The 23,914-nt window shown below is 48.0% G+C and overlaps 2 protein-coding genes and 1 non-coding gene across 3 annotated transcripts; all 3 read left to right on the forward strand.

Annotated features, from left to right (window-relative positions):
* The first annotated feature begins 93 nt into the window (after positions 1-93).
* On the forward strand, positions 94-8,121 carry LOC144098069 (uncharacterized). Its single transcript, XM_077630625.1, has 3 exons — positions 94-916; positions 1,361-1,367; positions 7,884-8,121. Exons 1-3 carry the CDS (start codon positions 94-96, stop codon positions 8,119-8,121), a joined length of 1,068 nt encoding a protein of 355 aa, XP_077486751.1.
* On the forward strand, positions 4,939-5,010 carry TRNAM-CAU (transfer RNA methionine (anticodon CAU)). Its single transcript has one exon. It is a non-coding gene; the product is annotated as a tRNA-Met (tRNA).
* Positions 8,122-17,341: 9,220 nt separating the features above from the next.
* LOC144098070 (uncharacterized) lies at positions 17,342-22,993 on the forward strand. The gene is made up of 2 exons (XM_077630626.1): positions 17,342-18,118; positions 22,625-22,993. The coding sequence occupies exons 1-2, from the start codon at positions 17,342-17,344 to the stop codon at positions 22,991-22,993; spliced, it is 1,146 nt and encodes a 381-aa protein (XP_077486752.1).
* The last annotated feature ends 921 nt before the right edge of the window (positions 22,994-23,914 follow it).

The following is a 23,914-nucleotide window of genomic DNA, read 5'->3' on the forward strand; positions in this document are numbered from 1 at the left end:
TTAAAATACCTAAAACATATGCCCGCTAATTCGTCCAGCAGAGTAACGCAGTGCATTCGACTTCCGGCCACCGAGCGTGACGGACGCGTTATCATGAGCTCCGTCGGAGCGGTTTCAGCGGCCCAGTCGGGCCGCGGTAACAGGTTTTTTGCGGCTACTGCCGATGATTACCAGGTTATTCTGCCCAATCTGCCATCCGGACGCATCGTCGCCAACACCGTTTTTATGAACGGCGATCCAAGAGCCCGGCCGTATCGTGTTGAAGACTACCGGGACACTTTGGCCAACCTTGGTGCGCTTCCCGACGTTGTGGCGTTGGGGGCGTATCAAATGAACCACGTGTGGGCTGTGACAATGACAACTGCTGATGCTGCTCAGAAGCTGCTTTTGGCCGTCGACGTGAAGGTAAAGGATCGCCCATGTTTGCTCATTGATCCGAATAACCGAGAGGTTCGCGTAAAGCTGCACTGGTTGCTGCATGGCGTTACCGACGAAGACGTTCGCGTGGCACTGTCGCCCTACGGGAAGGTGTTGGAAGTGACCCGGGAGAAGTGGCGGGCGCTCGGTGTCACTGAAAAAGGGTCGACGACTCGTACAGTTGGACTAAAATTGCATGCCGACGTCAAAATAGACGATATTCCGCATCAGCTCAAGATAGCCGGAGAGCTAACTCTTGTTGTTGTGCCGGGCAGCGCTCCTCTGTGTCTGCGCTGCAAGAGCACCGGGCACATTCGTCGCGACTGCAAAGTGCCGCGCTGTAGTCGCTGTCGTCGTTTCGGCCACGTCGATGCTGATTGCGCAAAGACGTACGCCAGCGTAGCCGGACCAGTGCAGGCAAACGACATATCGGACCACCTGATGGACGAGGAAGACTCAGAGGAAACAGCAAGGACGAGCCGTAACCTGGCTACGCAAGGTGCATCGTCGAACATTCAAGGGGACGCACTAATTGACGGCGGAGATAAACCCGCAGACAAGCGGCGACATGACGACGCAGAAGGCGGGAACGAGAAGGATGAGGCAACACTACGGGCCACCCCTCTCCCGGAGGAGGCGAGAAACCACCCACCGAGCCGGCACCAGTCACCGTGATGGACAGCGACAGTATTAGTGCCGCTGCAAAGCGACCTCACGACCACGATGGAAGAACAATATTCTTCCACCGTGCTCACGACGCAGGCGAAAATGGGAAGGAGCTTAGTGTCGTTGCTGCAGACGAGCCGCCAGCCAAGACGACTGTTGGACGGCGTCCTTCATTTCGACCGCTGCCGAACACTTCGGCGGCGCGCAGACGGCGGAAACGCCGCCTTTGCCGCCGTGAGGACCGCCCTGTGCTAACGCACTCACGATCAAACCGCAGCTGTGAGGTGAGCGCCATGCCCCCGGTTTTCTTTCTCGACTTGCTATGATGACTATGGATAAGTCCATTCGCGTGGCAACATTAAATGTCCGAGGGCTTGCCTCAAGGAGGAAGCAGAGTCAACTGTACCGCCTGTTAAGCGACTTTGACCTTGACATTCTAGCAGTGCAGGAGACGAAAGTCGAGGGCGACGTGGAAACCGGGGGCATGGTGCAGCAATTCGTAGCGCGATACTGTGCTATTGTGAGCCATTCCGTGGGATATTCTTCAGGCTGCGCATTGTTGGTCCGACATAGTCTAGGAGCTAAAATAGAAGCCGTTACGTCATGCACGTCAGGACGGTTTATTGTATGTGATTTCTTGTTGTCGTCCTTGGAGTGGCGTGTAATCTGTTTGTATGCGCCGACTGTTGCCGGGGAAAGGTGCAGGTTTTTTGAACAGCTAAAACAGTATACCCAGTGTAATAGGTTGGTCATTCTTATTGGCGATTTCAACTGCGTTCTTTCATCCCGGGACAAAACTAGCACCCGACCGTACAAGGATGCAAGCACCACTACCCTAAATGAAATAATAGGGAACAGTAGTTTGGCGGATGTGGCTGAATGCCTTGGTGGTGGAAGAAATACGCAGTACACCCATTTTCAGGCTTCGAGCCACGCTCGTTTGGATAGGGCATACGTAAGCCTTGATTTGGTACCCTTTTGCAAGGAGTACCGAGTGAGCGCTGTTTCATTTACTGATCACTGCTTAGTCAGTTTTCTAGTAGCAAGCACGAAAAAAAAGGAAAAGAAGCTTCGAGTGGCAGTTATGGAAATTGATTTCAAAATTACTGGATGATGAAATTTTTATGGCAGACGTGACGACGCAAGTTGATGCAATGAAACATATGGGTAATACGACGTACAGAGAAAAATGGGAAAACTTCAAGCAGACAGTTAAAATGAAAGCATTGGAGCGGGCGAGCGCTATACGCAGACAAAAGGGGGCAGAGGAAAAAACGATGCGCAGAAACTTGGAAAAATTGATCAGTGAAGAGTGTAGTAGACCCGGCATGTTCATGGACGATATTCGCGCACTAAAGCATAAAATAGAACAGTTCGACATCGAAAGGTACCACGGTGCTCTGGTGCGAGCGAGAGCTGAAAAGCTGATAGCGGGGGAAGTTCCATCAAAAAGAGCGTTGGGCGCAGAAAAGTGGCACGCGCGGCGCAATCAGATAGTGGAAATTGAAGTTGGTGGAAAAGTTAGTGACACAGCAGAAGATATTGAGCGCGCTTTCTTCGAGCACTACAGTGGGTTATTTGCCTACTGCTCAGTTGACATTGATCGTTTCAAGAACAACTTCCTTTTGTTGATGCCCAGCCTAGACGACAGTACGAAGGAATTATTGGAGGCAGCTATCTCAGTAGAGGAGGTGAAAAACGCTATTGAAAGCTTGCAGCCGGGGAAGTCTCCGGGCCCGGATGGTCTGACCTCAGCCTTTTATAAACGTCTAAAAAGAACAATTTCACCAGTTTTAGCTGCTGTCTATAATGAGGCATTCGATCTCAATGTACTGCCGCCTTCCTTCACATCTTCCCACACTGTTCTTATACCGAAATCAGAAGACCCCTCTGTATTGCGCAGAGTAACTTCTTACCGTCCAATTTGCCTCACAAATGGAGACTATAAGATAATGATGAAAATTTTCGCTAAGCGATTGCAGACAGTCATTACTGACCTGGTGGGGCCGCATCAAACGTGCGGTATTAAAGGCCGATCTATTTTCTCAAATATACATGTAGCGCGTAGTATCCTTGAGTGCTGCGACGCAATGGGCACACAAGTGGCAATGATCCAAATTGATCTGGAGAAAGCTTTCGATAGGGTGCCTCATGAAATTCTTCTGTGCATTCTAGATCATGTGAATGTGGGTAGAATTATTCGAGGCGGGGTCGCCATGGCGTACCAGGATTGCACGACAAGTCTAATTGTCAACAAGGTTGTGGGTCCACGCATTCCAGTCAAACGCTTGGTGCGCCAGGGTTGCCCTCTTTCGCCACTGTTGTTTTGTTTGTATATAGAGTCATTTTGTTTGAGCGTGATACAGAGCGATTGTATGCGCGGTTTTAAACTACATCAGTTAGAAGTCCGACTGTTGGCTTATGCGGATGATATAGCCATGTTTTGTAATGATTACGACAGTGTAACACAGGCTGTTAAGTGTGTTAAAAGTTTTTGTGCGGCCAGTGGCAGCGCGGTAAACTGGAGTAAGTGCCTGGGATTCTGGCACGGGGATTGGCCGGAAGCCCCAGACACTTTTGCCAACATGAGTTTTACTACGACTCCTGTTAAATACTTGGGAGTTCCTCTTCAGTGTTACAAAGACAGCGAGGCTTACTGGAGGAGTGAAGTGGATAAAATGAGGGAAAGAGTGAATAAATGGAATGGATGGAATTGGTCAATGTTCTCGAGAGCCACAATTTGCAACATATTTTTAGTGAGCAAACTTTGGTATGTCCTTCAAGTCTTGCATTGCTCCAGGGTTCATATCCAAAAATTTCATCGGGTGTTTGCAGTGTTCGTGTGGGCATCTTCCTGGGAAAGATCAAGCCGCACCAATTTATTTCTACGAGTTCGAAATGGAGGACTCAGTTTGTCACATTTGTTTTTGAGACAGGTTGTCAATCGGTATTTATTTCTTCGGGACGTTAAGCACCCGTTTCTACACACTGTCTGTCAACTTCGCCTGGGGAAGCACTTGCCTAATATGGTTGTCTCTGCTGGCAGTATGCCCGGTGGAGTGCATGGTTTTCTACGCGAAGTTGTGGTTTCATGTAGGTTTTTGATGGCCGGTTTTCACTCCAATACCTGAGTGAAGTCAACTGGAAAAAACTGTATAAAGACCTCTGTAGTGTGGTTCTCCCCGTGCCTTTATATCGGTCCCTTTACAGGGAAGGTATAGGTAACAAGGTACTAAAGCGTGTTAAGGCAATGTTAGTCCCGTCTGGTGTTAAGACTTTCTTTTTCAAATTACACACTGGAACTCTGACTGTCAAACCGTGGATGGCTGAAAAAGGTTTTTTTGTTCCCTGGGGTACTCACTGTATAATATGCAGAAAGGAGGAGACAATTGAGCATGTGTTCCTTGAATGCTGGGATGCTGTGTTCCTTTGGGATGTGCTTCAGCGCACAATCAAAAAAGAATTTCCGCTTGATGGGTACGGAATTCGCTACTTGCCAATTGAAAGTGATGGCGGTACCCCATTTGATTTGATCATGCTAATAGCCCTACACAGTATTTGGAAATGCAGAATGGCAGTAAAGCACGCCGATCTCGATGCAAGACCGGCACGTCAATATTTCAAAGAAAGCATAAGCAACTTTGTTCAGGAGAAAAAGATGCTGGAATGTAGTCCAGAGTGGCTGTCACGTGTTGAGTTATTATTGGCGATGAAGGAATTTTAGCATGAGCGTGACCGCACAAGCTGAGCGGCCGTTGTTTTAACAAAGATGTTGGTTGTGTTTTTAGTGCTTATGTATGAATATGTGCTTTCTTTTCATGTGGGTCAAAATACCGGCAATAAAGGAAAAAAAAAAGCAGAGTGGCGCAGTGGAAGCGTGCTGGGCCCATAACCCAGAGGTCCGTGGATCGAAACCACGCTCTGCTAAATCTTTTTTTTTCTCTAACTCCATTTACCCGACATACTCCGTCGCATGCCAGCATGTTGTCTGAAATTAAAATACCTAAAACATATGCCCGCTAATTCGTCCAGCAGAGTGGCGCAGTGGCAGGAGTAAAGACTTTCTTTTTTCAATTACACACCGGGACACTCCCAGTTAAAAAGTTTTTGGAAGGAAAGGATTTCTTTTTACCGTGGGGATCGAACTGCTTAATTTGTAAACAGCCCGAAACAATAGACCATGTTTTTTTGCATTGCTGGGAAGGGGTTTATTTTTGGGATGTGTTACAAAGGACAATAAAGAAAGAGCTACCACTTGACGCGCAGGGAATTCGTTATTTAAGCACAGACAATGAGGATGGGGTACCATTTGATCTCATAATGCTCTTGGGCCTCCACTGTATATGGCGCTCCAGAATGGCAGGCTATTATTGTGACAAAGACGCACGACCTGCCCGAATTTATTTTCGGGAAAGAATGGACTGCTTTCTGTTCATCCAGAAAGCAGCTGCGGAGCCTCCCGAGTGGCTCTCGAGGCTAGAGCCGCTCTGTATGCTTCGTGAATTTTAGAATGACGAAGCCAGACTCATGCTGGCTGACCACGACAGTGTCTTATGTACATAGTGTTTTGTGTGTTTTTTGTTGAATGTTTTTTTTTTGTTAAATGTTATGAGCCAAAGCCAGGCAATAAAGTAAAAAAAAGCAGTGTACTTGAAACCTGCGATGCAATTAATGGGCGGGTGGCCATGCTTCAGATTGATCTCGAGAAAGCTTTTGATTGTGTTTCTCATGAAAGCTTGTTCTCCGTTTTAGACCATGTGAATGTCGGTTCAGTTATCCGCGAAGGTGTAGCCCTGGCGTATCGAAACTGCACGACAAGATTGATTGTTAACAAGTGCCTGGGGGCCCCCATTAGCGTGCAGCGTTCGGTGCGTCAGGGCTGCCCCCTCAGCCCTCTCTTATTTTGTATTTACATCGAAACACTGTGTAGGAAAATAATAGAAGACAATAGTATTAATGGCTTTAGGTTGCAAGCTGCTGAAGTTAAGCTGCTGGCGTATGCTGACGACGTTGCTGTATTCACGGTTGATCAGGGGAGCATAAGCGAAGCTGTCGGGTGTGTACGCGAGTTCAGCGTAGTCACCGGTGGCGGGGTTAATTGGTCCAAATGCCTCGGACTCTGGCATGGATGGTGGCCATCCCACCCGGACCATTTTGCCAACGTACCGTGGGCGACGACACCGGGCAAGTATTTGGGCGTTCCGCGCGATGCTTATCGCGAAAGCGAGGAGTATTGGAAACAGCAAACGAAAGAAGCACGTGACAGAGCAGGAAAATGGAAAGGCACCAATCTCTCCATTTTCGCCAGAGCTACAGTCTGCAACCTGTTTTTTATTAGCAAGCTCTGGTATGTGATGCAGGTTTTGCATTGCTCTCGGGTGCACATTAAGAAGTTACACCGGATTTTTGCCGTCTTTATATGGGCTTCCGAATGGGAACGTTGCAGCCGAACGAACCTGTTCCGGCGGGTAAAAGACGGGGGGTTGGGGCTAGGGCACCTCTTTTTAAGGCAGCTGGTGAACCGTTTTTTTTTTTCGCGATGTCCCAGACCCGTTCTTGCGCACCGTGTGCCAGGTGAGGCTGCGGCGATTGCTGCCCGAGTTTGGTGTTACCACAGAAGAGCTCTCGGGTAAAATTTTTGGTTACTACAAAGAGATTGTAGCAAGTGTTAGGTTTCTTTCAGCGCGTTTTTCTAGCGATTATTTATATAAAACTAAAAGAAAGAAGTTGTACCATGATGTTTGTGATATTGTTTTCCCAGAGCCTATGTACAGGGCCTTGTACAGTGGAGGTCCTGGAGCTGATGTTTTAAAAAGGGTAAAGAAAATGCAGGTGCCACCAGGAGTAAAGACCTTCTTTTTTAAATTACACACCGGGACACCCCCAGTTAAAAAGTTTTTGGAAGGAAAGGATTTCTTTTTACCGTGGGGATCGAACTGCTTAATTTGTAAACAGCCCGAAACAATAGACCATGTTTTTTTGCATTGCTGGGAAGGGGTTTATTTTTGGGATGTGTTACAAAGGCCAATAAAGAAAGAGCTACCACTTGACGCGCAGGGAATTCGTTATTTAAGCACAGACAATGAGGATGGGGTACCATTTGATCTCAATGCTCTTGGGCCTCCACTGTATATGGCGCTCCAGAATGGCAGGCTATTATTGTGACAAAGACGCACGACCTGCCCGAATTTATTTTCGCGAAAGAATGGACTGCTTTCTGGCCATCCAGAAAGCAGCTGCGGAGCCTCCCGAGTGGCTCTCGAGGCTAGAGCCGCTCTGTATGCTTCGTGAATTTTAGAATGACGAAGCCAGACTCATGCTGGCTGACACGACGTGTCTTATGGTACATAGTGTTTTGTGTGTTTTTTTGTTGCATGTTTTTTTTTTGTTAATGTTTTTTAAATGTAGAGCCAAAGCAGGCAATAAGGAAAAGAAAGGAAGAGTGGCGAGTGGCGCGTGGTGGGAGCGTACAGAGGTCCGTGGTCTCGAACGCTATGCTAACTCTTTTTTTTCTCTAACTCCATTTACCCGACATACTCCGTCGCATGCCATCATGTTGTCTGAAATTAAAATACCTAAAACATATGCCCGCTAATTCGTCCAGCAGATTGGCGCAGTGGAAGCGTGCTGGCCCATAACCCAGAGGTCCGTGGATCGAAACCACGCTCTGCTATATCTTTTTTTTCTCTAACTCCATTTACCCGACACACTCCGTCGCATGCCATCATGTTGTCTGAAATTAAAATACCTAAAACATATGCCCGCTAAATCGTCCAGCAGAGTGGCGCCCGTGCAACTAGCGTCACGCCCCCCGTCACCACACCGGCGAAGCGTCCCCACGACCAGACCAGCCCCGAAGGGGACAAGGTGGCAGCGCCCGGCGTCGAGGAACCCCCTGCAAAGACGGCTCAATCCCGGCGTCCGAAGTTACGGCCGCGCCCGAACCTTTCGGATGACAAGCGGGCCGGCGACAAGGTACTCCACGAGCAGGCCGATGTTCTTCCGCCGGATGATACCGGCGGCAACAGTGGCGTCTAGCCGCGCGCTAGACGTGGGAGGTAAGCGCCATGCTGTTGGGTCCTTCCTCTTGAGTTAAAATGGCTCCCGCCTCTGCCTTTAAAGTCGCTACGCTGAATGTACGAGGCCTGGCGACTAGGAAAAAACAAGGTCAGGTGTACCGACTTATTACGGAGCGAGAGATAGATGTATTGGCCGTGCAAGAGACGAAAGTGGACGGCAACGAAGGAACTGACCGCATGGTGCAACGTTTCACGACTAGATTTTTTGCTGTCGTCAGTCATGCAGTAGGGACATCTGCTGGTTGCGTGCTCTTTGTAAAGAAGATCCCGGGGCTAGAGGTGCAAGCATATTTTTCGTGTGTGTCTGGCCGGTGTGTTCTCCTTGACTTTTCCCTGAGTAGCATTGAGTGGCGCAATGGGGTAGAGGAAAGAGTTGCTTTTTTCCAAAGCCTCCTAGAGCGCGTTTGCACGGAGAGGCAGCTCATCGTCTTAGGTGACTTCAATTGTGTCCTAAATGCTCGCGATAAGTGAAGCATTCGGGGGTTTCGAGACAGGAGCACTGAAGTGTTGATCAGAATTATTGATAACGGAAACCTCGAAGATGTGGCTGAATGTCTTGAGGGTGCGCGGGCAGTGAAGTTCACCCATTTTCAGGGCTCAAGCCATGCACGGCTGGACCGCATTTATACATCAGCTGACCTTGCCCCTGTATGCAGCCAGTACGAATTTGTGGCAGTGTCCTTCTCAGACCACTGTTTAGTTGAGTGCTGCCTCGGAAGTGTCAAGCGAAGCAAGGCATTTTCATGGGAAATGTGGAAGCTAAACAACACGCTTCTTCGCGACGATGTGTACTTCCGAGCAGTAAAGGATGAAATAGGAAAAATAAACCCGTGCAAGACCCTGAAGATATGGCAACAGTGGGAGTTAAGCAAAGAATCTTTAAAAATCAAAGCAATAGAAAGGGCCACTTGTATCCGGTATAAGGAAAAACAAGACGAATCTGAGTTAAAGGCACTACTGCAAACGTTGCTGAAGCAGGAATGCAAGGCGCCTGGGAAATGGATAGAAGATGTCAGGAAAACCAAGCAAAAGATAGAACTCATGAAAGAACGGCGTTATCGCGGAGCACTGGTGAGGGCGAGGGCGGAAGACACAGCTGCTGGCGAAGCGCCATCAAAACGTGCTCTCGGTTTAGAAAAAGCCCACGCTGAAAGTAATCACATCGATAAAATAGAATGGGGGGTATCTTATCGGCAGACAATGACCACATCGAAGCAGCCTTTACAGAATTCAACCAGAGGCTTTTTTCGTGGCATCCGGCAGACGCAGTGGCATTTAAGCATCAGTTTCTTGGTGCAATGCCATGGCTGGACGAAGAAAGGAAAAAGAAAATGGAAGAAGAGTGTTGGACGGTGCTGACGTGTTCTTGCTGGTGCTTGGCTTCGAGCTCAACTGTGGTGTCCTGGTGGTGCCTACGTGGTCATCTCTGGTGAGGCCGTTCTGTGTGGGGGATTTGGCCAGGTCTCAGGTTAGGTCTGTAGGCCAGGTTAATGTGCATTTGAGGGTGCGTTTGGCTCAGGTATGTTGCTGACCTCCCCGGGTGGAGGGACGGCAACCTGGTTTGCCAGCTTGCCCACCCAAAGCTTGCCGCTAGAAAATTTTTGTAAAAATGGAATTGACATCATCCCTGTGGCTCTCCTGCCGATCGGTGAGGGAACGATCAAGATGAAAAGCCCCAAGGTCCTTCAGCAGGAGCTAAGATCTCTCACTACCCACTACCTCCAGATCTCTGAGGTGCGACCGTTCTGCCGGAGAGGCAATGTTTGCAGGTCCGCTGACATTGATTGTGTCACGAACCTGCTCCAGTGCAAAATTTTTCAATCATTAGCGGTTAAAGCCTTCATCCCGGAACAGCTCGCATGTTCCAACGGTATTGTTCGTGGCGTGGACCCAGCATCTTCCCCGCAGGATATACTGAAGTAGTTTCAGGATGCAGGTGTGGGGGTTCTTTCTGTCTACCGGTGCAGTAGAGAATTCAATGGTGTGCGTGTTGCGACAGAGTCAGTTATCACTACGTTTGCTGGTTCCTCCTGTCCTTCTGAACTCAAGGTTTGGCTGATAGTGTATCGTGTGGACCCTCTGCAGCCCCGTCCTCTTCAGTGCAACAACTGTTGGCGTTTCGGTCACAGTGGTAAAGCGTGTAAGTCGGCGACTCGCTGCCGGGTTTGTGGAGAAGGGCATTCAGATGACAGCTGCGCCTCTGATCAGCCCCAGTGTTGCCTATGCAAGGGCAACCACTCAGCTGATGATGTCAACTGCTCGAAACGAGCCGACGAACAAAGCCTGCTCGATATCATTCATGCGAAACGATGTTCGAGAGCAGATGCTTATGCACTTCTGGATCGGAGGGATAATACATATGCCAGCCGTGCGCGAAGCTCTGTTGCTGATATACCGTCAAGTTTGACTACTTCAATAGTGTCCTCAGTAGAACAGGCTCTTTCTGTGGTGGTCGAGCGAATGCTGGGCAGTTTCACCGAAGCTCTATCTCAGCTTGTTGCTGGCCAATCTCTGCCTACTGAATCACATGTTTCGGCGGCTACGCCGGCATCACTCCCAAGTGCTGCTAGTAAGAGTCATTCAATGTCGCCTCCTACCGTGCCCCAAGTACCGCCTGCCAACAGCGCTCCTGACAGTGTCGCTCACGTAGATACTTGTAGCATGGACGTTGAAATGCTCACCACTTCCCAGAAGCGTCGAGCTTCTTCCTCACCCTCGAATTCAGCTGTTCCGCAAGTCAAAGCAATGAAAGGACCCCCCAAATTAATTCCCCAGACATATGTGCTGAAGGAGGCTGTTGATGCCTGTTTAACCAGTCGATAATCATGGCGGGTCTAAAAGTTATGCAGTGGAATTGTCGCTCCGTACTTTCTTCTTTACCGGATCTTGAATTACTTCTTCATAAACATAATCCAGATGTTGTGATTTTACAAGAAACGTGGCTCTCTCCACTTAAACCATTCACATTTTAAAAATTTCGTGTTTTCAGGGTAGATCGCGTTAATGGCAGGGGTGGTGGGTTAATAACTATGATCTCTACGAAAATATGTCACAGGGCATCAATCTCGCAGACAGTTATGCGCCCCGACTGTGAGTTGTTGGAGGTTGAAATCTCCCTTCCACAGTGCGCCAAAGTCACTATTGCTAACGTCTACTTCCCAATCGGTGTTCACAGGACAGACTGTTTGGATACCTTACTGAGCGGCGCAAACAGCACAGTCATCGCAGGAGATTTTAATTCGCACCACAGTGCCTGGGATAGTCGCTCTGACTCCTGCGGCCAGCTTCTGTGGTCCTGGATGTCAATGAATGCAGTGCGCTGCTGTAATTCCGGAGCAGTAACCTTTATGCGAGGAGGATCCCGTTCAATCATAGATTTAACATTAGCATCTCGTGGGGTTGGCGTATCTGCATGGTCAACTGAAGACTCAGGTACATCTAGTGACCACTTTCCAATAACCTTTTCTATTATATCCTCGCCTATCAGAAAAGGTGGTGCAACCATGAAATTTCTAAACCACATTATGTACAAAAAATTGATATCTGCCTCACTCCCCTCCATAGTTAGCTCAGGTCGAGCACAAAGAGCTCAGCGGACAATTACCTTTCTGCAAGATGCTGCTGAGAGCTCTGTATTCTCGGTGTGCACTACTGCTCCTGCCAGACAGACGTCTCCTTGGTGGACGGAGGAGTGTGAGAAAGCTTATCGTCGTAGAAAAGCAGCCTGGAAAAGCCTTTCCTATAATCAGAGCCCAGCTAATTGGATAAATTATAAGTTCTTCTCTGCATGTTTCAAAAGAACTGTTAAAAAGGCAAAGGAGGATTATAATCAAAATTTAAACACGTATCTCTCAAAACCCCAGAATAAGAAGGCTCTCTATAGATTCATGGCGCAGAATAACAGCTCTCCGGCCTCCAACCGCATAAGGTCAATGGTAATGTCTCCGCAGGAGGCTAAGCAAAACCTTGAACGCATCGCGCAGGGGCTGGCCTTACGTTTCCAGGTACAGAAAGCAGAACCTTTGCACACTCTCACCCCCAGCTCGGACTATCCTGAGGTCGACGTGTCGGAGCTCCTGCAAACTGTTTCCTCGATGCACTCTGCTGCTCCGGGATCTGACGGGATTACTGTGGGCATGTTAAAGATTTTAGCGCACGACTTTCCAACTCACCTTCTAGATATTGTAAATGCGTCATTGGAAACCTCTTGGATTCCTCACAGTTGGAAAATTGCGAAAATAATTTTACCTTTAAAAAATGCAGACAATGGATTTCAATTAGACAATATTATGCCTATTGCTTTAACCTCAAATTTAGTAAAGCTAATAGAAAGAGTAGTACACAGTCACCTCACAAAGCATGTTCATCATATTAACGGCCTCAGCCCCGCACAGATTGGCTTTCGTCGCGGTTGTTCCATATGGTCCGCGCATGTGGATCTCGAGAGCCGAATACGACTCTCAATGCGCCAGAGAGAAGTTTCGGCCTTGGTGACGCTTGACGTTGCGAAGGCCTATGACAGCGTGGAGCACACAGTCCTCATTAACAAGCTTGCTCAACTACAACCACCGCATTACCTCTACGCCTGGATTTGTGAATTTCTAAAAGATAGATTTTTCTTCTGTACAGACGGATCTTTTTGTTCTAATACCTATGGTCAATCAAGAGGTGTGCCGCAAGGCTCTGTTCTTTCTCCGCTGCTTTTCAACATATTAGTTCGGGACATCCCCATTCATCCTAACGTTACAGTTTAAGTATACGCAGATGATATAGCTTTTTTTCGCATCAGCAAAGGATATTCATGTGCTCTACGGGTATTTGCAGGCATATCTGAATGCTCTTGAAGTTTGGTTGGACCAAATCAATTTATCACTTAATGTCAGCAAATGTGGCGTGCTGGTATTTCCACCCGACGCTCCTATGTACATCTCGCTAGCCTACCGCTCCACTCCAATTTCGCAGGTGGAGTCGGTTAAATACCTAGGTGTTACTTATGACCAAAATTTGGACTGGCGACACCATATTAAGAATAATGTTATTAAAGGGGAACTTGCACTGGGCCGTTTGACCCGAGTCGGCAATAAAAAGTTTGGCATGCGTCGTGACACGCTACTGTTGCTCTATAAGGCTTATATGAGACCGATTCTGGAATTTGGTTGCCCCTTGTTCTCTGGTAGCGCGAACTACAAGCTGCAGCCATTAGCCTTACTGGAAAGACGTGCCCTACGGCTATGCCTCGGGCTCCCAAAATCAGCTTCCAACGCTGTCCTTTATCTGGAAGCCCGTATCCCCAACCTCTATTCCCGCTTCCAACTTCTAACAGTGCGTACTTTCCTCAAGTCTTTTGACCCGGCCCCAGGCGTTAGTATTCCAATTTTTGTATCCCAACCACACCTTTTTTTTGACTAATCACTGGCCACGTTATCAGCTTCCGCAAGTTAGGTTCACACAGAATCTGTTAGCTCCGCTTCAGGTTGATCTGATCTCCTTGCAACGAGTTGCTGACACGCAGGCTGATCCCGTCTTCTATTACGACTTTATTTTCCCGTCCCATGCGAAGCATATGCCCGCAAATACCCTAAATGATCTTCTTTCTGAACACCTACAGAATTTTCCACATCATACTGTTCTCTCCACTGATGCCTCCGGCAGCTGTGAGAAGGCGGCGATTGGCATATATTCGCAGGATCTAGCTTGGAGCTACTCCGTTCGTATCATTGATTATACTCCTATATTCTTCGCAGAGTTTTTGGCCATTGGTTTGGCTCTTCTCAAAATTCCCAGACATGTCGCACGGGTTCTTATTCTTACAGACTGCCTTTCAGTTATTGTCTCTCTCCAAAATTCGGAAAAATCTTTCTTGACTCGTTCACTTAGGTTTTTTGTTCCGAGCACAGTGCGCGACATCCGTTTGGTCTGGGTACCTGGGCATTCAGGCGTCTATTTTAACGAGGTGGCTGATTTATTGGCAAGGTCAACTCTCAGCGCACCTGTAATATATCCCGTCCCTCACCTCATTCTGTTAGCAGCTTCACGTTTCCAGCGGTTCACACATATTTCAGCCACTTTGAGTGATCCGTTGCTCAATACCGTGGACTTTCAACACCTAAAGTACCCATGGAATATCCGGTGGTGTAAGTCAAGGCTTTGTGAAGTGTCCATAACACTCCTGCGATGTAGAATCCCTCACTTAAACTTGTACTTATGCAGGTGCGGGTTCGCTGCGACAAACCTTTGTGTATCATGTGGGCAAGTTGAATCAATCGATCATTTTCTCCTCTCTTGCCGGCGGTTCGCGGTTCAGAGAAAGCAATATCTGGAGGTTCCTCTTTCGAGACTAGGACTGCCTCTGTCTCTTACAGTTCTTCTATCGTTCGGTGCGAGTGCCAAGGGATTCCCGTTGAGCAGTGTATGCGGCTACCTTCACGATTACATAAGTGCAACTAATCGATTATCTTGTTAGCTATATACAAAATTCTTTCGCATGTCCAAAAAAGGCTAGATTGATTCTATTCCGGATGACTCATACCTCTTGAATTCATTTTATTTTTCCCAATTTTATTATTTTTTTTTATCTTGATTCAGTCTTCTGACGTTTCCTTCCCCGCGCAAATGCTTCATTGGCATTCTACTCTATACCTTGGCCAATCCCCCCACGTGGGTATGTGCCATATTACTTGAGGAGAAGAAGAAGAAGAAGATAGATGAATTAAACCTGGGAAAATCACCAGGACCAGATGGATTCAGTGCGGCATTTTATAAAGAATTTAAGCATGAAATTGCCCCGGTGCTATGTACAATGTTTAACGAAGCCTATGGAATAAACTTTTTGCCTCCGTCTTTTGGGACTTCCCATACGGTGCTCATACCGAAAACTGATGATATAGAGAAATTAAAATCTGTTACCGCATATCGACCGATAGCACTCACTAATGTGGACTACAAAATTTTTATGAAGGTATTGGCGCGAAGACTACAGACAGTGATAATGGATGTTGTTGGACCCCACCAGACATGTGGAATAAAAGGGCGATCGATTTTTTCCAACATTCACAAAGCACGCAGTGTACTTGACACCTGCGATGAAATTAATGGGCGGGTGGCCATACTTCAGATTGATCTCGAAAAAGCTTTTGATTGTGTTTCTCATGAAATCTTGTTTTCAGTTTTAGACCATGTGAATGTCGGTTCAGTTATCCGCGAGGGTGTAGCCCTGGCGTATCGAAACTGCACGACAAGATTGATTGTTAACAAGTGCCTTGGGGGCCTCCATTAGCGTGCAGCGTTCGGTGCGTCAGGGCTGCCCCCTCAGACCTCTCTTATTTTGTATTTACATCGAAACACTATGTAGGAAAATAATAGAAGACAATAGTATTAATGGCTTTAGGTTGCAAGCTGCTGAAGTTAAGCTGCTGGCGTATGCTGACGACGTTGCTGTATTCACGGTTGATCAGGGGAGCATAAGCGAAGCTGTCGGGTGTGTACGCGAGTTCAGCGAAGTCACCGGTAGCGGGGTTAATTGGTCCAAATGCCTCGGACTCTGGCATGGATGGTGGCCATCCCAACCGGACCATTTTGCCAACGTACCGTGGGCGACGACACCGGGCAAGTATTTGGGCGTTCCGCTCCATGCTTATCGCGAAAGAGAGGAGTATTGGAAACAGCAAACGAAAGAAGCACGTGACAGAGCTGGAAAATGTAAAGGCACCAATCTCTCCATTTTCGCCAGAGCTACAGTCTGCAACCTGTTTTTTACTAGCAAGCTCTGGTATGTGATGCAGGTTTTGCATTGCTCTCGGGTGCACATTCAGAAGTTACACCGGATTTTTGCCGTCTTTATATGGGCTTTCGAATGGGAACGTTGCAGCCGAACGAACCTGTTCCGGCGGGTAAAAGACGGTGGGTTGGGGATAGGGCACCTCTTTTTAAGGCAGCTGGTGAACCGTTTTTTGTTTTTTCGCGACGTCTCAGACCCGTTCTTGCGCACCGTGTGCCAGGTGAGGCTGCGGCGATTGCTGCCCGAGTTTGTTGTTACCACAGAAGAGCTCTCGGGTGGAATTTTTGGTTACTACAAAGAGATTGTAGCAAGTGTTAGGTTTCTTTCAACGCGTTTTTTTAGCGATTATTTGTATAAAACTAAAAGAAAGAAGTTGTACCATGATCTTTGTGATATTGTTTTCCCAGAGCCTATGTACAGGGCCCTGTACAGTGGAGGTCCTGGAGCTGATGTTTTAAAAAGGATAAAGAAAATGCAGGTGCCACCAGGAGTAAAGACCTTCTTTTTTAAATTACACACCGGGACACTCCCAGTTAAAGAGTTTTTGGAAGGAAAGGATTTCTTTTTAGCGTGGGGATCGAACTGCTTAATTTGTAAAAAGCCCGAAACAATAGACCATGTTTTTTTGCATTGCTGGGAAGGGGTTTTTTTTTGGGATGTGTTACAAAGGACAATAAAGAAAGAGCTACCACTTGACCCGCAGGTAATTCGTTATTTAAGAACAGACAATGAGGATGGGGCACCATTTGATCTCATAATGCTCTTGGGCCTCCACTGTATATGGCGCTCCAGAATGACAGGCTATTATTGTGACAAAGACGCACGACCTGCCCGAATTTATTTTCGGGAAAGAATGGACTGCTTTCTGGCCATCCAAAAAGCAGCTGCGGAGCCTCCCGAGTGGCTCTCGAGGCTAGAGCCGCTCTGTATGCTTCGTGAATTTTAGAATGACGAAGCCAGACTCATGCTGGCTGACCACGACAGTGTCTTATGTACATAGTGTTTTGTGTGTTTTTTGTTGAATGTTTTTTTTGGTTAAATGTTATGAGCCAAAGCCAGGCAATAAAGAAAAAAAGCAGAGTGGCGCAGTGGAAGCGTGCTGGCCCATATCCAAGAGGTCCGTGGATCGAAACCACGCTCTGCTAAATCTTTTTTTTCTCTAACTCCATTTACCCGACATACTCCGTCGCATGCCAGCATGCTGTCTGAAATTAAAATACCTAAAACATATGCCCGCTAATTCGTCCAGCAGAGTGGCGCAATGGAAGCGTGCTGGCCCATAACCCAGAGGTCTGTGGATCGAAACCACGCTCTGCTAAATCTTTTTTTTCTCTAACTCCATTTACCCGGCATACTCCGTCGCACGCCAGCATGTTGTCTGAAATTAAAATACCTAAAACATATGCCCGCTACTTCGTCCAGCAGAGTGGTGCATGCTGACCTTAAGGGTCGCCCGTACGGAGCACCTGACTTCCGTGACGCACTCGCACAGATATTGGATCTCCGGGAAATTTTGTGCATTGGTCAATACCAAATGAGCCACGTGTGGATGGTTACCTGCGAGAGTAGTTCTTCCAAACAGAAGCTTGTTAACAAAGCGGAGTTTCCTGTCGAAGGACTGCGGTGCATGGTGTTTGACCCGGATAATAAGAACGTCAAGGTTAAGCTCCTTTGGCTTCCCCGCTATATGGAACACCGGAGGATTGTGGAAGCATTAGAGCCTTATGGCACGGTCCAGTCTGTGGAGCGTGAAAAGTGGCGGTGCCCAGGGATGGAGCATATGGAAACGGCGAACCGTGAACTCTCCCTCACACTCAAGGATGGAGTGTCAGCTAGCACCCTTCCACACACACTTAATGTTTATGGAGTGCAGGCATTAGTCCTTATCCCAGGGAGATCTCCACTGTGCCTCCGATGTAGCCGGGTTGGACATGTCCGGCGCCAGTGTCGCACGCCTCGATGCACTCAGTGCCGACGCTTTGGCCATACTGCGGAGAACTGTGTCTTGAGTTACGCTGACAGGCTGCGTCAAGGCCAGTGGTCGCGGGAAGATGACGTGGCATCAGAACACATTATGGATGTGTCTGAGGTTGTGGACGCGACCGGAGAACTAAGTCATGAGCATCGAATAGATGGGGAACAGAAGACTTCAGCACCTCAAAACAACACGGAATATGAAGCGACTGGCCATCTAGCATCCACGCCTCCAGGACGAAAACCGCCGGACCCGGGCCCCCCCGTGAGTGTTACGGAGACTGCTGTGCTTGCTGCACAGGAACACCTCGTTGCCACAGGTCAACGTCCGGATATGCCTCCTGTGGAGTCAGTCGAGGCGATACAGCCAGTGAATGCTCGCCGATCCTCCTCTGATGCTGATTCTGCTTCGTCGTTGGAGGGTAACGGTGAGACGTGTATGGCGTCGATCTCTGGCGTGTCAGGTTCTCTGTCGGCTGTCAGTGTGGCAGCGAGTGATGTGCTCCCCTTGGGTTCGTGGGCCGAGGCCTTGGCTGTCTCAGAGGAAGACATGGACAGCACCGCACCTTTGAAACGTCCTGCAGATGCTGACGAGGTGTGTATCGATGGCGCTGACCAGAAGGCACAATGTGTAGAGGCCACGGGAAGGGTGGTGTTAAAGAGGAGGGCGATGTCTGCCCGAGAGGCCGCCAATTTGGCGGCGGGTCACCACATTCCAGGGGATGGCGTTTGTTAAGACTGGCACCAAAATGGCGAGCGTCGCAGCATATCAAGTCGCTACCCTTAACGTTAGGGGTATGCGTAATCGTAGGAGGCAACAGCAGGTACGGCATCTCTTAAAGAAATGGAGTGTGTGTGTAGCCGCTATCCAGGAAACAAAGTTGTCCTCTGATGAAGAGACAGCAGCTGCTCTTGAGCCTTTTTTGTCGGAATACAGCATTATTGTTAGCCACGCGAGAGGCTTATCCGGAGGTTTTATGCTATTCCTGGCGAACACGCTAGAGATGACAGCCATGTCTTATTGCATAGATGACGAGGGGCGACTTATATGCTGTGATCTCACAATTTCATTTGTACAGTGGCGGATTATTTGTGTTTATGCCCCCACAAAGCAGCGCGATAGAAGGCTTTTTTTTCTGTCATTAGTTGAACATTTGTGCACGGACCGCAAAATTATATTGTTGGGAGATTTTAATTGCGTTTGTAGGGATGAGGACCGTTCAGTGGTATGTAAGAGATACGAACATAGTGCTGCATTACTTACCGATTTGGTTTCTGAATATAGTCTTGTGGATGTGGGGCAGGAAAAAGGCGACAGTATACATTTCACTCATTTTCAGTTTTCCTCTAATGCTCACCTTGACAGAATTTACGTTTCTGTTGACGCATTAGCAAGTGTGTTTGGCTACTGGGTGCGGCCCATTTTCTTCAGTAACCACTGTATGGTGTCTCTTCAGATAGGAAAGTACACTCGGCATGTACTTCACCCTCGATGGGAGTTGTGGAAGATGAATAACTGTCTGCTCTCAGACGAAATCTTTCAGCGTGCTGTACCTACTTGTTTGAAGGACGTATGGTCACGCCGTGATCTTTCCATTTTTCAAAAGTGGGACTTGTTTAAACAGGAGATCAAAAACTTGGCAATTGAGGCCTCAGCAAGAATTGCTTTCCTGAAGAGACACCACCTTCGTGAGCTTGGGCGCACCCTAACGGAGCTACATGAGCTAGAGAGGGTAAGCCCGGGTGCCTATCTCGAAGAGATTAATAACGTAAAAGCACAGCTTCAACAATTTGCGACAGACAGATATAAGGGGGCCTTGATACGATCTAGGTCCCGAAGGTTTCTTGATGAGCAACCTTCTCGTCGGGCCCTGAGTGATGAAAGAGAGAATGCTCTTGCGAAGGAAATATTGGAAATTCAGTATGGTGGTTGCACATACAGTGATGCGCCTGGTATTCTTGCTGCTTTCTTCGACTATTATCGGAAGCTGTTTGGCAGTTGCGAAGATCCAAGTCAGGGTTTCGATTACAGTTCCTTGCTCGGAAACTTCCCTCGACTTGATGATGAGAAGTGTGCTATAGTGAAGGGACCTATCACTTTGGATGAAATTCAATCAAGCATTTCTACCCTGCAGAGCCAGAAATCTCCTGGGCCAGATGGTATTACTAGCGAATTCTATAAAACATTTTCGCCTTGCCTAGTGCCTGTTTTGATGGAAGTTTTCAAAGCATCTTATGATGTGGGTGTCCTGCCTCCCACTTTTTATTCTGGGCACACAATATTAATTCCCAAAAGCAAAGATACTAATCGGTTGAAAACTGTTGAGGGATATCGTCCAATTTCCCTTTGCAATGTTGATTACAAAATTTTTGCCAAGGTTCTTAGCAGTCGTCTGCAGCTCGTCATTATGGACTTGATAGGTCCGCATCAGGTCTGTGGTATTAGAGGCCGCAGTATTCAAACACATATCCATATTGCACGTTCAGTATTAGAGACAGTATCAGATGAGATAGGCCAAGTAGCTCTGATTCAAATTGACTTGGCTAAGGCGTTTGATAAAGTTCGGCACGATTTCTTGTTCGCGGTCTTGGAGTATGCAAATATTGGTGACGTCTTGCTCAAAGGCATAAGGCTGTGCTATAAGAACTCCTATACAAGGGTTATTGTTAATCAGGAGCTAACGAAACCAGTACCACTAGAAGCATCTGTTCGTCAAGGATGTCCACTGTCTCCATTGTTGTTTGCCCTATATCTGGAACCCCTCTGTCTCAGTATAATTAACAGCGCAGCTATCCGCGGTTTCTCTCTGGCTCAATGTGAAGTTAAAGTTTTAGCTTACGCTGATGATGTCGCCCTCTTTTGTTCTGACAAAAAGAGTGTACTCGAGGCTCTAAACTTGACTAAACAGTTCTGCGATGTATCAGGCGCGGCTCTTAATTTAGAGAAATCCAAAGGCTTTTGGTTGGGTCATTGGGGAACTAGGCCAAGCCAGTTCGGTGGTATATGCTGGAACTGTAGCCCTCTTGAGTACCTAGGCGTTCCGCTGCACCAAGTTCGCAACAGTACAGCCTACTGGGATTCACAAACTGTAACTCTACGGCGGCAAACACAGGCTTGGATGGGTAGGGAACTCTCAGTGTTTGCGAGGGCACAGGTCTGTAACATTTTTTTGTTTGCAAAGCTCGCGTATGTCCTTCAAGTCCTGCATTGTGCGAGGAGGAAGGTGCAAGCAATACATAGAATATTTGCAGCATTCGTTTGGCGCTCTCAATGGGAGCCGATGAGGCGTGACAACTTGTTCCTTCCCTTAGAGGGTGGTGGAGTGGGCCTTGTTCACCTGTTCGTTCATCAACTCGTTTCCCGTTTTTTCTTTTCCAAATCGGCAAACGACCCGTTTCTGGTAGCTGTGCTCATTAGGCGGCTTAGTTTTCATTTGCCTTACTTATTCGCACCGACTGTGCAGGCTCGTGAGGGGACTTTATGGGGATTTCTTAAGGAGGTTGCTGACACTTTCAATTTTCTCACTGTGCGCTTCTCTTTAGATTACCTGTATAGCCTCTCGAGAAAGCAGATGACCCAGGCTCTCACTGAGTCTTTGTTCCCTACACCATTGTATCGGCAGCCTTATTTGGGGTCTTTGGACATCAGTGTTCTAAAGCGTGTTAGGCGGATGTGCATTCAGGCAGCCGCTAAAACGTTCTTTTTCAAACTACACACAGCGACGCTGCCTGTGAAGACATTTCTTAATGACAAGGGGATGTTTGTACCCTGGAATGTGAATTGTCGTCTGTGTAACGTGCCTGAGACAATTGATCATTGCTTCATCCTGTACCGTGATGCCATGTTCTTTTGGGACATACTACAACGAACTCTTAAGAAGGACATTGAAATTACACCATACACTATTAGATTTCTGCCTGTTGTCAAAAACTCTGTTGTGCCTTATGACGTGTTTGTGTTGATGGGACTATTCAGTCTTTGGAAAAGCCGTATGATGGATAGACATGCCGAGCCACCAAGATCGTCCAAATCTGTGTTTCGGGAACAGTGTGCGTTGGTGAGGAGTGTATATGCTGCTCGCGACGAACCTCCAAGCTGGCTGCCGTGCCTAGATGCTTGTGTGTGCCTCCCTGAATTTTGATGTTTTGATGGGGATGCAGTGGTGAGTTAGGGCTATGGGGGGCTCATATTAAGCAGCCCGGTAACATGAGACGCGAACTAGTCTGATTGAAGTTTCCTCCTTTCTACAGAAGTTCTTCCATGCAATAAAGAAAAAAAATCCAGCAGAGTGGCGCAGTGGAAGCGTGCTGGCCCATAACCCAGAGGTCCGTGGATCGAAACCACGCTCTGCTAAATCTTTTTTTTCTCTACCTCCATTTACCCGGCATACTCCGTCGCATGCCAGCATGTTGTCTGAAATTAAAATACCTAAAACATATGCCCGCTTCTTCGTCCAGCAGAGTGGCGCAGTGGAAGCGTGCTGGCCCATAACCCAGAGGTCCGTGGATCGAAACAACGCTCTGCTAAATCTTTTTTTTCTCTAACTTCATTTACCCGACATACTCCGTCGCATGCCAGCATGCTGTCTCAAATTAAAATACCTAAAACATATGCCCTCTAATTCGTCCAGCAGAGTGGCGCAGTGGAAGGCCCAGGAGGCGTCTAGCGTTAAGCTAGATGCTAGATGCAGCCCTCGCTGGTGAACCGCAGGACACAAGCGCGGAACGTCCGAGTGAACCGTCGCCTGGTCCACCACTGGTGCAGCAGAGTGTCGACAAAAGCGGAGCGAGTACTCATGCACTGCCGTCTCTATCGTCTAAGGGCCAGGAACCGCCAGCCAGTGACGCTTCCGTTACAACGGGTACTGGGACTGCAACTAAACGCCCCCACGAAGTCTCCGGAGAAAACGACGACCAGGAACTCGCAAGCAGCGTTGACGAGCCGACAGTGAAAGCGGTGCAAGGACGGCGGGCTACCTTCAAGCCACGGACAAACGTCAACGCGGAAAGAAAGCCTGCCGACAAGCCACCGCCGTCGAGAAGCGAGAGCAGACAACCGGACGGCCCCGGAGGCGTCTAGCGGTACGCTAGATGCTAAAGGTGAGCACCATGCTCCGGGCCTCCCTCCTACTGCGAACCGAACTGGCTCCTGAACCAACCCTCTGTGTAGCTACGTTGAATGTCGGAGGTTTAGGACAGAAACGAAAACAAAGTCAATTGTATCGGCTGGTAACAGAAAATGACATTGACATTCTCGCCGTCCAGGAGACCAAAGTCGAGGGAGAGGGGGAGACCGGGAACATGGTGCAGCGTTTCACAGCAACGTACTATGCCGTAGTTAGCCACGCTGTAGGACTGTCAGCAGGATGTGTACTCTTTTTGAAAAAGTTGCCCGGTCTTACTGTTCAAAGCATCACGTCATGCCCGTCTCGGAGATTAATAGTGTGTAACGCGGAATATCGGGTGACTTGTGTGTACGCGCCGAACACATTGGAGGAAAGACATAATTTTTTTGCTTATGTTAAGCAGTATATGATGCCTGAGAAACGCCTCATTATTATGGGGGACATTAACTGCGTACTGAGTTCTGCGGACAAAACCAGCTGCACAGCTTTTCGAGACAGGAGTACGGACTTATTAGCTGAGGTCGTTGCCGAAGCGGAATTAGCAGATGTGGCTGAATGCCTACAGAGAGCATGCGCGGTAAAGTACACTCATTTCCAGGGTTCTAGCCACGCACGCCTGGATCGCATATACGTTGCTCTGGATATGATCCCGATGTGCCGTAGCTACGAGGTTGTACCAATATGTTTTACTGATCACTGCCTCGTTAAATGCGCAGTAGGAACAAAGAAACAACTGAAACACTTTGTATGGGACATGTGGAAAATGAACACTATGCTACTTGGCGACGAACAATTTGTAACAAAAGCATTAGAAGAAATTAACGCAATAAAACCAAACACTAGCCTTAATCTGGGTCAGCCGTGGGAACTATGCA

Source organism: Amblyomma americanum, chromosome 7 (assembly GCF_052857255.1).
Source record: "Amblyomma americanum isolate KBUSLIRL-KWMA chromosome 7, ASM5285725v1, whole genome shotgun sequence".
Lineage (NCBI taxonomy): Eukaryota > Metazoa > Arthropoda > Arachnida > Ixodida > Ixodidae > Amblyomma > Amblyomma americanum.

What these genes read in the sequence shown, in the direction of transcription:
- LOC144098070 (XM_077630626.1), top strand. Translation starts at nt 17,342, where the DNA reads ATGCCCGCTACTTCGTCCAGCAGAGTGGTGCATGCTGACCTTAAGGGT. An exon ending in AAAACAACACGGAATATGAA is followed by an intron (nt 18,119 to 22,624) that starts GCGACTGGCCAT and finishes GGTGAACCGCAG; the next exon opens with GACACAAGCGCGGAACGTCC.
- LOC144098069 (XM_077630625.1), top strand. Translation starts at nt 94, where the DNA reads ATGAGCTCCGTCGGAGCGGTTTCAGCGGCCCAGTCGGGCCGCGGTAAC.